Source organism: Rhinolophus hipposideros, assembly GCF_964194185.1.
Source record: "Rhinolophus hipposideros genome assembly, chromosome: 19".
NCBI lineage: Eukaryota > Metazoa > Chordata > Mammalia > Chiroptera > Rhinolophidae > Rhinolophus > Rhinolophus hipposideros.
Window position 1 is genome coordinate 4,265,190 of NC_138065.1, and position 15,158 is coordinate 4,280,347.

Genomic DNA, 15,158 nt, shown 5'->3' on the forward strand with positions numbered 1-15,158 from the left:
AGGTGTGGAAGGGATCTGACAGAACCAAGAAGAGCCAACATCCAGTCCTCGTCTGACAGTCTCACCTAGAAAATAACCTTGTCTGTTTGCAAGGAGTTACTGGACAAAGTTAAGAAATGGGGGGAAAAGCAGGTAAGTGATTTAAAGCAGAGTGGGTTTGGGGCTTTCTTACTTTGCTATCTCCCCTAGTTTTATCACACAAACATGTAGCTCTAGGGCTACTAACTCCTGTAAAGCACCCAGAACGAGGGCGAGTGGACTTATCAGTGGAATTTTGGTGCCAATTGCTTAGCTATCTGCAACTGTAAAGCAGGGATTAGTGCCAACTGAGGCAGTCAGAAAGATACTGGGGTTTAAATATTAATGATAATAATCAGACCAAGTAACACAGGGAGGAGGAGAATCAGGATCCAAGGCTCACTCTCTTCCTTGCCTGAAGTTTTGCCCCTTGGGCACAGATCAGAGCTCCAACCTACCAAAGAAGGACGAAAGGGAGGAGAAAAATACCTAAAGAATTTTACCAACGTTGCCAGACCATCCAGCTTGGTTCAGAAACCCAATGAAGAGCAGAGTGACATTTCAGGTCCAAAGCTCTGCCAATGAGAAACTGCCTACTGAGAAGTCTGCGAGACTGAAGACGCCCCAGCATGGTACCTGATCACCTCAAAATCAAGCTTTCTCTTCTATAAGTACAGAAAAAGGGAAAAAGGAAAAAAAACAAGCAGGAGGAACAGAGGGAAGGGAAGGAAGAGGAGAAGTGAAGAGAGAGAGAGAGAGAGAGAGAGAGAGAGATCAGCAGAATATTAATCAACAGAAAGTTTCTCTAGCATCTTTGTGAAAAATACTCTCATAAGGATGTTATTTTATAATCCACATCGATGATCCATATATGTCATTCTCTTTTTGGGTAGGGAACTGAATAGACGAAAGGGTTCCAATGTTAAAGTTTACTTTTCTCAGAGAAAAAGCTTTCTCCTGACAAATGTGAGACCTGCCTTTCCCCATCTAAGTCAAAACTCGGAAGGATGACTATTAATATGGCCACATTATCAGCAGTCCACACTAGAAGCGTGGTGTGTGCTACAAGAAAGGGGAGCACATTACCCCAGGGTGGGGGTACAGAGGCTGACAGCTTGGCTACACATGCTACAGAGAAACTGAGACCAGCTTCTCCTCACTGGCTCCATCCTAACACATCTCAGCAGCAGTTCAATGCAGAATTTTTTCAGCTCCTCCCCATTTTCATTTATTTAATTACTTATAGATCATCAGTTATACGTCAGGAATTACGCTAGGCTCTCCGGACAGAGTTTTATGTTCCTGACCTGGAGGAACGCACACTATTTCTGCTTTTTTCTTCATCACTTGGACATCTCCACATTCTCCTATTTCATTTTAATGCTGACCACGATATTAAACTGAAATGCTTTTAGGAGGGCTCTTTCTCTCCACTGACCAAACAATTTATATTTTTATGGCCCTTTAAAAGCTTACAAACAGATCTTGTTTAGCCCTCAAAACAATACTACAGGGTGTGGGAATTTTTAATTAAGGACTTAGGAGACATATCCACCAAATGTAATGTGTGAAACTTGGCTGGATGCTGATTAGAAAATAAGCTAAAAAGATTTCTGACACAGGGTCCTTGAAAGGAGAAATTAAATAACTTGTTCATGTTGTAGCTGTGCCAATGCAACTGTGGGTATTGTTTCAACTCCTTCTCTCTCCCCTCCAAAATAGAGTCCTTAACTGTAGAAATCCATTCTGAAGTATTTATGGCTGAAATCACATGAAGACTGGGTTTGCTTTAAAACATCCCAGGGACGGGTGGTGGTTGTGGCGGCAAGAGCCGTGGCCTGGAGAAGAATACATGCAACAAGATTGGCCAAATGTTGCTGTTGAAGCTAGCAGAGGGGTATGTGGAAGTTCATTATACTGCTATCTCTATGTTGTGTATGTCTGAAGAGTTTTATAATTGAAAGTTTAGGGAAAAAAATACCACAGGAGAAAGCAAGTCTAGATAAGATAAGCAAGCGTCTTCATCTGAGCTGGCTTCTTTCTGAGAGGTTTTCTCTAGCGAAAACAAGCATTAGGGAGGAAGTTCTAACAGTGCAATTGTTTTTATATTATACTAACGGCCCAATTCATGTCCACAGTTTGTCTCCTTCATGACTGGGGGACACCTACTTACGAACCGACCTTGGACCAAGAAGCATTTAAACAACCAGCTAGTGTTGCTCTACGGGAAAGAAAAAATAAAGTCATGACAAACAGGCTGCATCAGAAAAAATAATAGTTCAAGTAACTTATTTATGAGTGTGTCAATAGATGATACAGAGCCAACTACTGTGACTTTGAGGCCTAGTCCCTCTGCAGAAAGAAGAAAATGTGAAAGACCTAGAGAAGCACGGGTGTACCCACTTTGGGAATTTTTTTTTTTTTTCATTCTACTCAGGGCGTGCTCAGCCTGGCTGAAATCTATAGCTGTTAATGAAAGCTGATTTTTAAGTAGAACAAGTTGAAAACTTAGCTCTTTCAGCCACAAGTAAAGATGCTGGTCCATTTTCAAGCTAAAAAATCAGTAACCATTTATATTATGAAAAAAAAATCACTCAGAAAGGGCCTTTGAGATTTTTAGTCTAACCCTCTGTTTTATAAATAAAAGCACAGAGCATAAGGGATGAGCTCAAAGGCGGCGACAGAGCCAGAACTGGAATCCACATTCCTAAGCCCCAATTTAACTCTTTTTTTCTGAACCATCTTTTGTTTTCAGCTTCCTGGTCAAGGAGAGCCTAGGTGGGACAAGAAGGCACAAGGGCACTCAGCAGTAGGTCCTCACTAGCAGTGGAAAGTACCCTTTGTCTTTGCAATACGACATCAACAATTTTAACAGAGGGGAAAAAAAAGGGCTCCTTCATCTCAGATGAGAGTTTTCTTTTTGGTGTATGCGGAACCATGACTTGCTCTGATTAAAAGCAGAAGGCTTGATTACTGGATCTGCAATGGACAGAAAGAGGGCATCTGATAGGCAAATGCTTTTGTTTTGTTTTGTTTTAGGGATCTTGGAATTGACTGCAGCCTCAGTTACCAATCCTTGGCATAAATCCACATTAACTTCTAAAATAGTTTCTGCAAGAATGATCCATGACTCCACATGTTACGCACAGAGGAGCTCAGAATTTTGTTGCTTTTTTAGGAGAGCTGTTATACAATCAGAAGGGTTAAGTTTCCTTCTGTACTATTCTCTCCTTCACCAAGGACTACTGGTTCGGTCAATACCCACTCAACAACAAATATTTAATTTGTTAAGTCAAGTTAGTTCACACACAAACTTTCAGGTTAGTGAGGAAGCAATAACATCAGAGTGGGGAGGAATGTGGGCTCTGAAATCAGAACACCTAGGTGTGAATATGAGATCCACCATTTACTAACCAGGTAACCTTGGACAAGTTTAGTAAAACTCTCCAGGCCTCGGTTACCTCGTGTCGAAAATGGAGAAATAATACCATGTACCTCACAGGGCTGTTATGAGAATTAAATAAGTCATGTACCGCACTTATATATATTCTATAAAAAACAAGCAATTATTATTATCCCTGTGAATTATGAAACTCCATCTACAAGATGGGAAAGTCAGGGCGAGAGAGGTACAGCAGAGAGGGAAAAGAAAGAGTGGAGACTCATTTACTGAAACAAAAGGAAATGAAGCTATGGGAAGATTTCGAGGGAGACAAAAGGTAGTGGACTGATTCGTGTGTATCATGGGACTGTGAGAAAAGACACTTCTGTGTGAAGATGGCATCTGTTTTGGAAAGGGCAGAGGGAAATGGGAGCTGAAGTACATTGCGCTTACAAGACAGCCACCGTCTTCGCAGAAGAAGACCGTGCACTAATACTACTACAAGGTCTGCAATTGTTATGAGGCAGAGGAGTTGGCTGCCAATGAATGCGAGCTCATGCTTCTTCAGCACAGATACACATCAGATCTACCTCTCTCACGCTTGACCCCACAGCACAGAAAGCTGGAACCTAAATGAGGAAAAACAGAAAGTTATCACTTACTTCTGGGTTCTACTTGCTTATAGCAGAATAAGCATAGCTTTTTAAAAAACTCTCAAGTTCAAAATTACGAACAGGGTCTGGCTGAGCCCCAGCACCACATTGTGAAACATGAGATGAGTTTTTTGCAGTTGTAGATAAATGTCCAAAAAATGAGAGAAGGAAAAGCTCTGGTAGAAAAATACCAAGTCACAGAATTTGTAACCCAAATCATTTCACTCCAGAGTGATTTCAGATTGGCAAAAAAATTTCAGGTATAAAACTCTTTTGCACGCAGGCTTCTAATCTTTAAGAAAAAGAAAAAAAAAGAATATGTACACATTTTAGTTAAGGATCTTCCACTTTTGGAGGGCAATTTGGTAATATGTAGCAAAAAGCCTTAAAAACAAGTATGTAAAATTTGACCCAGAAGTGGGAATTTATCCTAAGGAAATAGCCAAGTGAACAAAGATGAATATACAAAAATATTTAATGCAGCACTGTATATAATAACTATAATAGACACTATAATTGGAAAGAATCAAATGAACAAGGGATTGGTGATATAAATTGTGGTGTAGTCATAAAATGGAATATATAACCATAATTTTTATGTGTATTTATGGATAGGATGTCACAGTAAGTTGTTGGAAAGGGTCAAAAAAGTACATAATATTTTTGAAAAATTCACATGTATTTATACACGTAGCAAGGGGGCCAAAAGATCGTACACCAAAATGTTAAAATATGACTATCTTGGATGGTGGGGTTAGGATGACTTTGTAACTTTAAATTTCTATTTTTCCTTACCTACAAAAATTTTCTATTAAGTAATTACACAGATAATTTAACAATTAAAGAAAAGACACACACCCAGGTGGCTTTATGGGTGTTCTCTTTGCTTGTATAACCCATGTTCCCCTGTAAACCACCACTCAACAGTCCCACACATACAGAGCAATATAACTCGCCACACCACACATTAACTCAAGCTCATTACAAATCTCTTATGCTGCTGCTGCAGGGACAGACTAGAAGGAAAAATATGAAAAGAAAATGCCTTGAATGCTGCCGACAATCCCAAGCTACAAATAAGCCTGACCCCTCTACTCACTCTCTCTCCTACATATTACTTGGAGAGGCCTATTCAACCTGAAACAAACCTACATCAGCACATAGAAGGGATTTATTTCTCGTATCCTTCAGAATATCAATATTCTCCTATAAAACAGGGGTACCTAACTTCAGCATATCTCCAGGATGACAAGACTTGAAACAATCTAAAAGACCTAGCCTCTGAATTATGAAAATAAGCTGGGAAATCTTTACTGTTACTAAAATAATTTGAAAACAGCTGAATCGGACTAGTCAAGTGGCAAAGTGAAAACAACTCCATTCTTGCTAACCTACAAAGCCGAACGAATCATCACATCGTGTCACAAAACATTTCTCTTGAGTAACCCTGGACCGTCGTCTTAAGGAAGCATTCCATTTTGGTCTCTGGCCCCACCCTATTTATGTTTGTGGTGACACAGGTACTGGAGGGGCTGGTTCTAGTCACTTGGCAAAACACCACTGTGACTCCCTAAATGTGCCACTACTAAGCCACTGGAGACTGAGACTCACAATTGCGAGGAAGGAGAAAATGGAGAAAAACCCATCACTATAATTCTGAAAGGTGTGAAAAGGGCAAACTTCAGAGGGGGAAATGAGCTGGACATGAAAGAAGAGATCACTGCACAAAGACATTTTCAGGTAGTAAAGAGCTCAGAAATCAGAGTTGTTTTCCCCGCGGCGTGTGGAACGAAACAGAGCTGACCTTAATACCAGAGCCTCTCCCTGTGTTTTCAGAGCAGAAGCATTTCCGTCGGAGATGGGATGACATCATCCACCAGACTAGCAACTAAGAGGCAGTGGGTGACTGACTTCGATGTTTGAAGTATGCATATAATTTGGGGACAGTAGAGGCCGGCCGGATGTGCATTCCTCAGACAAGTGGAGTTGTGTTTGAATAGGTCACAGAGAAGCAACCCCAGAGACCTACCAATGCTCTACCTAAATGTGTAGCCAGTAATTCCTACTACACAGAGCACAGAGACAAACAACAGGCTTCTTGGAAGCAAAATGCTAACTCTTAGGGGGTGTTTGGTTGATAAGATTGAGAGCCAGAGGTACTGTATACCCCTGCAGGGGGGAGGCACGAGATGTTCTCCAAATGAAAACACTCAGAAATATGTCTCAAGTGTCAGCCTGCCTCATGAGAAGTATTGCTGAGCACACAGCTCTAAGAGAGAGTGTTATTTTTAAAAAGGTACCATTACTGCACCCTCAAATCAGGACTAAACCAAGCCAATTAAGAAACCAATCCACATCTCAGAGAAAAGCTAAATGTTGTTTCCTAGCAGGTATCAGTTTCAGTTTTCCAAGGATCCTCTAGGAAAAAGTCAGAAAAGCAAGGACACTCCTAGAAGCTGGAAGCTAGAAAGCAGTTTGAGCTACCTCAGCTAAGAGGCAATTAGGTGGCAAAGAATGAGCCACAAATGTAGGAAGACTCATCTTGGTCACACACAGCCTTTTATGCAACAGCTTTGTCCCTGGTAACAACCTCTCAACCTCAGTTTCCCAAATTGGAAAATGAGAACGTTCAGTGAAAGATCTCTACGTTTCCTTCTAGGCATAAACTCTTCCTTCTAGTTCTACAAGGCAAATTTTATGGTTCGGAGGCCTTGAGTATGTATTTCTTGGCACTAAAACTTTGATTGAAAACACGAAGAAAATCTGAGTCCTTCTTTAAAAGACCCGAGTCTCCAGGATAAGCCATCCTCGACCAAGAGGTAGCTGAGATTTCCGGCAGATTGCCATCTCCTAGTGCAATGTACAAACCTGGCTTTATCTATCTTGAAAAAGCAATGAATCTTGCTGGGTTGGAATGTACGTTTCAGCAGAGAAAGCCTAATTTTAATGATATCACAATGAGCATTAATTGCCCCAACGTTGCACTTCAAGGCAATTACCCACCAATGCAAGGAAATCAGAAATATATGGCCAAGTCACTTCTCTGCCATTCCTTTAGGTTCTTGTCCATGAAAACTTGACGTTTCCCAGGCTTGTTTACCTGCACTGCAAAGGAAAGCCAATCCACTCTACTCTAGCTAATGGTGTGTATATCCTACAAAACCTCTTCCGATTCTCTCCCCCAACTTCCCTTGCTTACCTTTCCTTAGCCTACTCCCCATCAACTGATCATTTGGGGCAGTGCTTTTCTGGGGTTATTCCATATTGCTGTGTTCGCTTCCACAGCACATATACTAAAATTCCGTATCGCTCACTAAAGTATACAAGACAAATAATAAAATGTATTGAACTCTCTAGTAGGAACTTGCCCTTTCTGCCAAAGTCTTCCTCAGCCTCCAACAATATGGAGACTTTTCCAGAATCAGAGGTTTTTCAATACCTATTGAATACAGACATTACAAATAAATGAACTGGAATTTCACAGGAAGAAAAAGAAAAATGATTGGAGACAAAGTTTAAAAAGATGGAGCGGTTGAGGAAAAAAGTTGACTTCAAACAAAAAATAGTAAAAGAGAATAGTAGCACATAAAAGATGTGAACAAAACAGGATCAACACATACGTAGAAACTGAACAATGCTCTTTTGATAGGAAAGGGTGGAGAAGTGAAGTGCAATAGAGGAAATGGATTCAGAAGGGGTTTCCTCTAGGAAACACCATCAGTCCAAACACTGTGAGACTGAATGGGGGGCTGGGGTTTGGAACACAGAGAAACAGATTCCCTCTGCCAGGCTATCAGAAAATAGCATACTTCCTGAAGGATACTTTTACCCTTGATCAAGAAAATACACCTAGTAAAAAGGAGAGAGAGAGAGAGAGAGAGAGAGAGAGAGAGAGAGAGAGAGAGAGAGAGAGAAGAAACTGACAACTTTGGTCTTACTGCTTTCTTTATGGCCAAGAATATCCCAAAATTCTGAAAGAAAATAGTCAGCTTAAAGGATCAAATAATCACCTTCCTTCTCCCCAGTTCTGTCTCTGGCCTGGTGTTATCTCTGTTGTTCACTTCACAAGCTATAGATTCCATTATAAAGAAAAATAGGTTGATAGAATATGTACTAGCTAGTACGTATTTGAGCAGTTATTAATCAGAAGAGTTTTATATCAACCCAGAGCAGCACACAGAAATTAACAAGCAAAACATACTATTTTGATAGTCCAAAGCTTAAGCAGCCATGGCAGAAATAAATGGTTAATCAAAAACAATGACATTCTGATGTCAGTTTTCTAGCAGAAGATATCAAGGCAACAAACGCAAAAGGAGGGGAGGGGTGCCAAAACCCCCTGAAAAGAAAGCAAACAGAAAAATCTCTCCCTTCTTACAAAGTATCAAACCAAAATATTACCTGGTGATAGTCTGACTACATGACTTTCTGTTCTATCTTTATGTTTCCAAATTTCAGTTTCTCGCTCCAGTAAAGTGATTTAAGTTACATTACTTTTCAGTAGTATGGAAGAATTGAAAGGAAAGGGGATCAACCTACAAATGGCTTACACTGTATACAAAGAACACAGACAACAACCCTCAACAAAATCCCTACCATTTGGAGTTATCAGATTACAGCCTCATTTACTGGTAGGGCTCTGCTGGGAAGAACAAAGCCACCAAAATCAAGGACTGATGAGGTTGCCCTACTATAAAGGTCCCAAGCCAAAATGCTTGTGTCCTCTGGGGTTCCATCAGTAGTTAAGGGGGAAAAAAGTGTGGGTGAGAAGAGCTGTAAAGTTATCTCCAAAGCGTTATGCTTATGATAAAATCATACAGGTGAAGGGTGATAATTTCAGAAATGTTCTGGCCTGAAGCAAAAGGAGCAGCCGGTTCAGATCTTCTAAGGTTTCAAGTTCTTTTTCTTGGGGGAGTCATACGTGATTTTATCACACAGCTCTAATTTCAGGGGAACATTGTACACCGTAGCGTTCTAACTTTACTTTCTAACTCCTCCATTAACTTCAAATCAAGTCTCCAAAACACTGCCCCCTTTCCACTGCCTTCATGGTAGTGAAAAGGGGACTCAGTGGCGGAATTTCAAGCTCTTGCTGGACTAGTCAAAGCACAAATAGGGAAATGGGCTCTCTGTAACGTTAGTGTGACAGATGGTTACACTGTCAACAGCACTTGATTAGGGCTGATTTTATTTTTTAAGTCCCCAGTGTCCAAATAATGATGATGGGGGAGAAAGGAAGAGAAGGAATACATTTCCTTTACCCACCAAGCAGCTGATACTAACCAGCAAACTGCATCACCTTTTATTAACAACCAAAGTGTAATTATTCTTATTCTTGGCTGCTGTAAGCTGATATTTATTTATAATTGTCTCCCCCAATTCCAAACATGGCAATTACTCCAATGGGAAAAGGTGTCAAACCTCTCTCAGAGCATATGGTTTGTGCTACCCTCTGTATTTCACTTGTCAGCAGCATAAAAGACCAGCTCTGGTTTAACCGTGAAATAATCTAGACCGGTGTTTAACAGTGGCAGGGAACAAATGTTGTAAATAACCTGTCCTTCCTATTTGAATGCCAGAAGATTCTGAGCCTCCAAAGGTTATGAGTGGCTTATTTAAAACATCAATCTGCCCTGAATCCTGACATTCTTATTTTGTAGCCATTTTCAACACTGCTGGAGAATCTTGCTTTTAGGGTTTCCGAGTTTCACCAAAATTTGAGTTCAGCTAAACACCTAAGAACAATAAATTAGTCTTAGAATGGTTAAAAGGTACATACACACCCTTCCTTGAATTTCTATAAGGCTAGCCTTCTAGCCTTTAACAATTTAGGAAATCATAAACCATCGCTTATTCCTGATGATGCGTAATTCCCCACGTCCCATCCATCCAGAGCACTGCTCTCCTTCAATCACAAATAAAAGGCATCCTTAATAGCCTTTTTTAAAATCAGAATCAAACATCCTATACTCTTCAAAAACATATCCTTGAAATGAACTATTCTACTAAATTTACTAAGCCCAAACCTAAGTGAACATGCAGATGCAGAAGAAAGTCAGTACTGAGTATTTACACACGATAATCCCATAATGTTTTCCAGAATACTTATGAACAGAATTTTTCTTTCTTTCTTTCTTTCCTTTTTTTGAGAATTTTTATAAGTTTATTTGAGCCAAAATGATGACATATGCCAGGGAACAAGATCTCAAATGCTCCCCATTTTTTTTAATCCAACTATTTCAATATTTGCCAAAGAAGCAGAGAAGGAGGGCTTTCCCATGTGGGCCTGGCAGAATGGCTCCCGCAGGGAAGAGTGGCAATAAGAACGGCCATTCTGCCATCAGTGAGGTAGGGACCAGACAATCCACCATCAACATTCAAAGCGCATTCATGAAGTGGGTTTCGAGAAGCGTGCCCCTTGGGCACTCAAAGAGACCTGGAAATTTGCCGTGAAGGAGATGGGAACCCCAGATGTGCGCATGACATCAGACTCAGCAAAGACCTGGGCCAAAGGAATAAGGAATGTCCCATACTGTATTCATGTGGGGTTGTCCAGAAAACGTGATGAGAGTGAAGACTCGCCAAATAAGCTCTATACACGCTGGTTACCTCTGTACCTGTTACTACTTTCAAAGATATACAAATAGTTAGTGTGGATAGGAACTGCCGATTGTGGAAGAAAGTACTACAAAAAGGAATCTAAAGCTATTTATTTTTAGACATCCTTACACCTTGACTTCAGATATGAAGACAGTAGAGTGAAGAACATGCGAAGTCCACTGAAAACTAACGTGACTTTCTGGTGAAAACAACAGAGAAAACATTTATACAATCTGAATTTTACTAACGGCTAGCCGTAAGATCTGGCGGAAAACATAAAAATATACAAAAATATCAAATAGTGACATCTCAGAAAGATAGAACTGGCTGAAACAGGAGTAGATGGAAGAGGAGAAAGATGCATCAGTAAGTGACAAAGAAATATTTTCTTTTACTCTTAAATCTGCCCACCTGGACCAATACTTTCATGAGTTAGAGGCTGAGTCAAATTTTGGGATATAAACATGTGGTTCTTAAGATTAACCTGGTTTCTAACAGAGAGAATACCTGACTTGATAGTTAAGATGTGTAAAGAGCACACGTGACCATTCTTCTTTCTTGCATTGGAGCAAGGGGAAAACAGATTTTAAATTAAGAGCTACTATGTAAAAAAACCGGGTCACTTTTACTTTATCCTTCTTCACACTTAGGATGCACCATGAGTGGTTCTGGCCCTCTACTGCTTTTACAGCAAAGGCAAAAAAAATCACCTCTCAAGACACTAAAAATAGTACCTACGTAAATAAAACTGCATCTTATGAAGAAGGTATTTGTGACCATTCATGAGCTCCTCTGGGCCGAATATGAAAGGTGGAACCCTCTATTTAGCCAACCCAACATGGCAGGGATCCAATCCCAGGCTTAAGGAATGTCAACCTCTCACGTCAAGCGCCCTCCACCTGGTCGCCTCTCCTGTTTACAGCGCAGAGGCAACAGTCACGGCGGAACACCGGCCATTTCTGGTGGAAGCTCTACAACAGTTCCTGACTCAAACTCCCCCGCCCCCACATAAAACACATCCCAACGCCACACACTTTCCCTCCTACACACAATCTGTTGCTTTTCTCGTGGGCTCCTCAGCCCTCCCTCAGGCTTCCATGGCTTCCAACTGCTGTGCGCCGTCGTCCCTGGCTCCGTCCTCCAAGAGCCAACTTCCTCACCCGGCCTGAGCCTTCTCCCAGTCCGTTTCCTATTATGTAACCCAGTCTGTCCCCACAGCACGCAGAGCCACCCCCACTCCCTCCTCCTCAGCCTGCTTCCCAACATCCCCTCTCTCAGCCTCCACACTCCACCATTCCACCGTCTCCGTCTGGCATTGGGGTCCTTTAACCCTAATTTCCCACATCCCGCAGGCTCCCTTCAAAACGTATTCCTTCCCAAACTGGGTGAGTCGAGAGGGAGGAGCCGTCAAGGCTGGACGTTTGGTAAAACGTGTCGCGCCGGTGGACGTGGGACGATGGGGGCACCCAGCGCAAAGGAACGACGCCGTAGGGGGAGCCTCCGAGGAAAACGACGTCTCCATCAACTCCCACCCTCCACAAAAGTCCTAATTTCCTAAACTCCCCAGCAATCGAAAGCGTGTCATTCCTCTTCCACGTCGGTTAAGTCCCACGGCTTTTCTTCCATATTTTCACCCAATTCACCCCCCACACAAATCGACCGGCCTCACACTGACTCCTCAGCTCCCTTGGGTTTCGCGGCCGTTTCCTCCCTCACGCGCACCGTCCACCTCCAACCCTTCCCGACCCTCCTCGGGTCCTCAACGCGGCCTCCTGGACGACGGCCTCCGCTTCCTCCGCCAAATCCATCCTCCCCTCGGCCTCGCCGGCCCGCTCAGACAGCCCTGCCATCTGAAAGCCCAGCCACCACGGGAAAAGCGCAGCCATCTGTCCTCCCGACCCGCCACTCCTCGCACAAGCCCAGCCACAGGTGCCCTCCCACCTCTCGCTCGCTGCTCCCACCGCACAGCCGTCATCCGCCCCCGGCCCACGCCCCGCCCTGCTTACCTGAGGACGAGGTGCCGCCAGGCACCCCGGAATCCACCGACGAAAACCCGCCCGACGACGGCCCAGAGGAGGCCGACGCCATCTTGGCAGCCCCCTCCCCCTCACGGCCTCGCTCCCTTTCAATCCGGTTCTTCCTCTTCTCGGAGTCGAATCTTCCCCACGTCTCTTCACAGAACCCGCGTTCTGCGGGCCGCCTCCCGCCCCCTCCCGGGCCTCTCTCTCAGACACGTCGGGCCGGCTCCTGGACCCGCTCAGGGACACACCATTCCGCGGGCATGGGGGACGACCCGCGTCTCGCACCCTCTCGGCACCTTGAACCGCTTTCCGCCGGAGCTACTTTACCCTTTCACAAGAGAGGAGACTCAAGCCGGCGGCCGGGACCACAGGTCCGGACCAAATCACACGTAGAGGAATAAGGGGGCGTGAGGAGTCCCCGCGGAGGGAGCGCCCCTTCCCCCTCCGCCCTAGTCACAGCCTGTTTATCGCCCAACTCCACCGCTCCGGGTGCCCGGTGAGATCCAGCCACTGCGCATGCGCCCAACCTTCTCAGCGTTCCCGCCCACTCAACGGGGGGGGAGGGCCCTAGAGGGCCAAAGCCAATCCGGAGGCTGCAACTCGTTACGTGACGCAGGTCCCTCGGGCCCTAACGAATCCACGGATTGAATACGTGCGCGCCGCGGGGCGCAGACTGTCCCGACGGTGGCTCGGTGGGTCCATTTCGATTCGGCTCTTTGAAAGGACTGGGTTGTGTTGCCTGAGACAGGGATAAGGGCCGGCCTGGCGGGACCTGTCAATTTCACAGCCCAGGGAAGAAATCCCGACAGAAGCGCCAGTGGCAAGTCGGAGAGGTTAAGCAGTCGAATATCACAAAATATCACATGCCACCAAGCATTCTTTCAGCTTTGCTGCTTTGTTTACTATTTAGTTCAACGTGCGTGCATGTCGTGTCCTGCCTTCCTCCGAATGACTTTCCAAACAGATCTACCCTTCGTTTGCCTCAAACGCAATGCTGGGCACAGTGACGGAGTTCAGTAAATATGATAAATGATGGCCTGTCAAAAAGGGACAAGGAAAGTGATGAGACCATATCACAATCTTCCCGTGATCTGAGCCCTTGGCCTCTCACTCTCGGTTATCTGTGCTCCAGAGGGCATGGAAGATACACAGAGAATATCCCCATTTTAGTCTTCGTACCTACTCAGTTTTAACAAAGTACCCTGGAGGATGTGAACTCGGGTGGAGATTGAAGACCTGACTGTGTCTCTGTGAAGAGATTAAACTGCTGGAGAGCGACCAGTTTGTATCTTCACCCCTGTAATCTTCAGCTCCTCTCCTGTTGTGGCTCTGTACGTTATAGTAGGGGCTTTCATTATTGGTGGAATGAATAAATAAAGGAAAATGGGGAAAAAAATCCTAGGTTTGGTAGACCCTAAGATCGCCTGGTTTATCCTCTATCCGGATATATTCTGGGTCTTCAAAAGGAACCTAGGACCAGGCAGAGAATATCCTCAGGCATTGACCTCTCTACCTTCTACCCCTCCCGCGTCAAGATGTAAAATAATTGTTTCCCTGCTGCCACCTGCTGGATTATTCATTCTCCTTTGGGTACTGAGATGACTGGATTGCCACTTGTAATTCCAAAGCAATGGAATTGTGTCGTGTTGAAGTATTTTATGATTGCCTACACCTATACCCCCACCCAATTAAACAGTACAAAATCTAGACAGGTGTGGGCACTCCATCTACCATACGATTTGGCTAATAGGCATTCAATAAATATTTGTTGAATAAATTATCCTTGTTTCCATAAAGGCATGGAGTTGCTATCATTTCCTGAGTTATTTTAGAAATCAGCCGGGTGTAGAGGTAAAGCTGTTTTTGATTTTAAAATTGGAAATAGACAAGTAATTGACTTACCAGAAGGTCAAATGGGGTTTTCTCCCTGGGATTGGATCTATGAATTTGATTTCAGCCTTCCGGAAAAAAGAGATCCATCCCTATTTTGCAGCTTCTTAGGGGTCTTTGTTTCTCCTTTCTATACCAGAAAATGGCTACTGTTACTCCTATCACCTTGTATTATGTCAGTCTGTTTACTTGTTGGTTTCCCTCATAACACTGTGAACATTTCAGGGCAAAGACCACATCTTATCTATTTTTATATCTCAAGGATCTACAGTAGTGCCTGGCACAGAGTAGGTGCCCCATACATGTCTCTTGACTATATGAACGAATGAAGGCAACATTTAAAAAGCTGGGCTACGGGTGTCTCCCATCTTTTCCCCCCAAACCTTGTCTCTAACCCCCACTCCCACTCAATCCCCAGGATGCTCTGAGTCATGGAGCCACTCATGCCCAGTAACATTCCTGGCATAGCAGGTCTTCAATGATGTGGCAGGGTGTGGAAGCAGGGGCAGAGCAGGACATGTTGGCTTGGTGTCTCCAAGGAAACGGAAAAGGGAGTTCACCAATATATACTTTGGAAAAGGGGGGCAATTTCGT

General features: G+C 43.6%; 1 protein-coding gene across 5 annotated transcripts in view; it reads right to left on the reverse strand.

Annotated features, from left to right (window-relative positions):
- PIP5K1A (phosphatidylinositol-4-phosphate 5-kinase type 1 alpha) overlaps window positions 1-13,194 on the reverse strand; it is a 32,459-nt gene extending 19,265 nt beyond the window's left edge. For 2 of the 5 annotated variants that reach the window (XM_081026858.1, XM_081026856.1), the window contains exon 1: window positions 12,660-13,165. In XM_081026858.1, the coding sequence (XP_080882984.1) occupies window positions 12,660-12,741 (82 nt within the window). In that variant the 5' untranslated portion in view covers window positions 12,742-13,165. Of the gene's footprint in view, window positions 1-3,990; window positions 4,030-11,703; window positions 11,842-12,659 lie in introns of those variants that run through there. The other 3 variants (XM_081026855.1, XM_081026859.1, XM_081026857.1) reach the window with 3 other exon arrangements.
- Window positions 13,195-15,158: the final 1,964 nt, after the last annotated feature.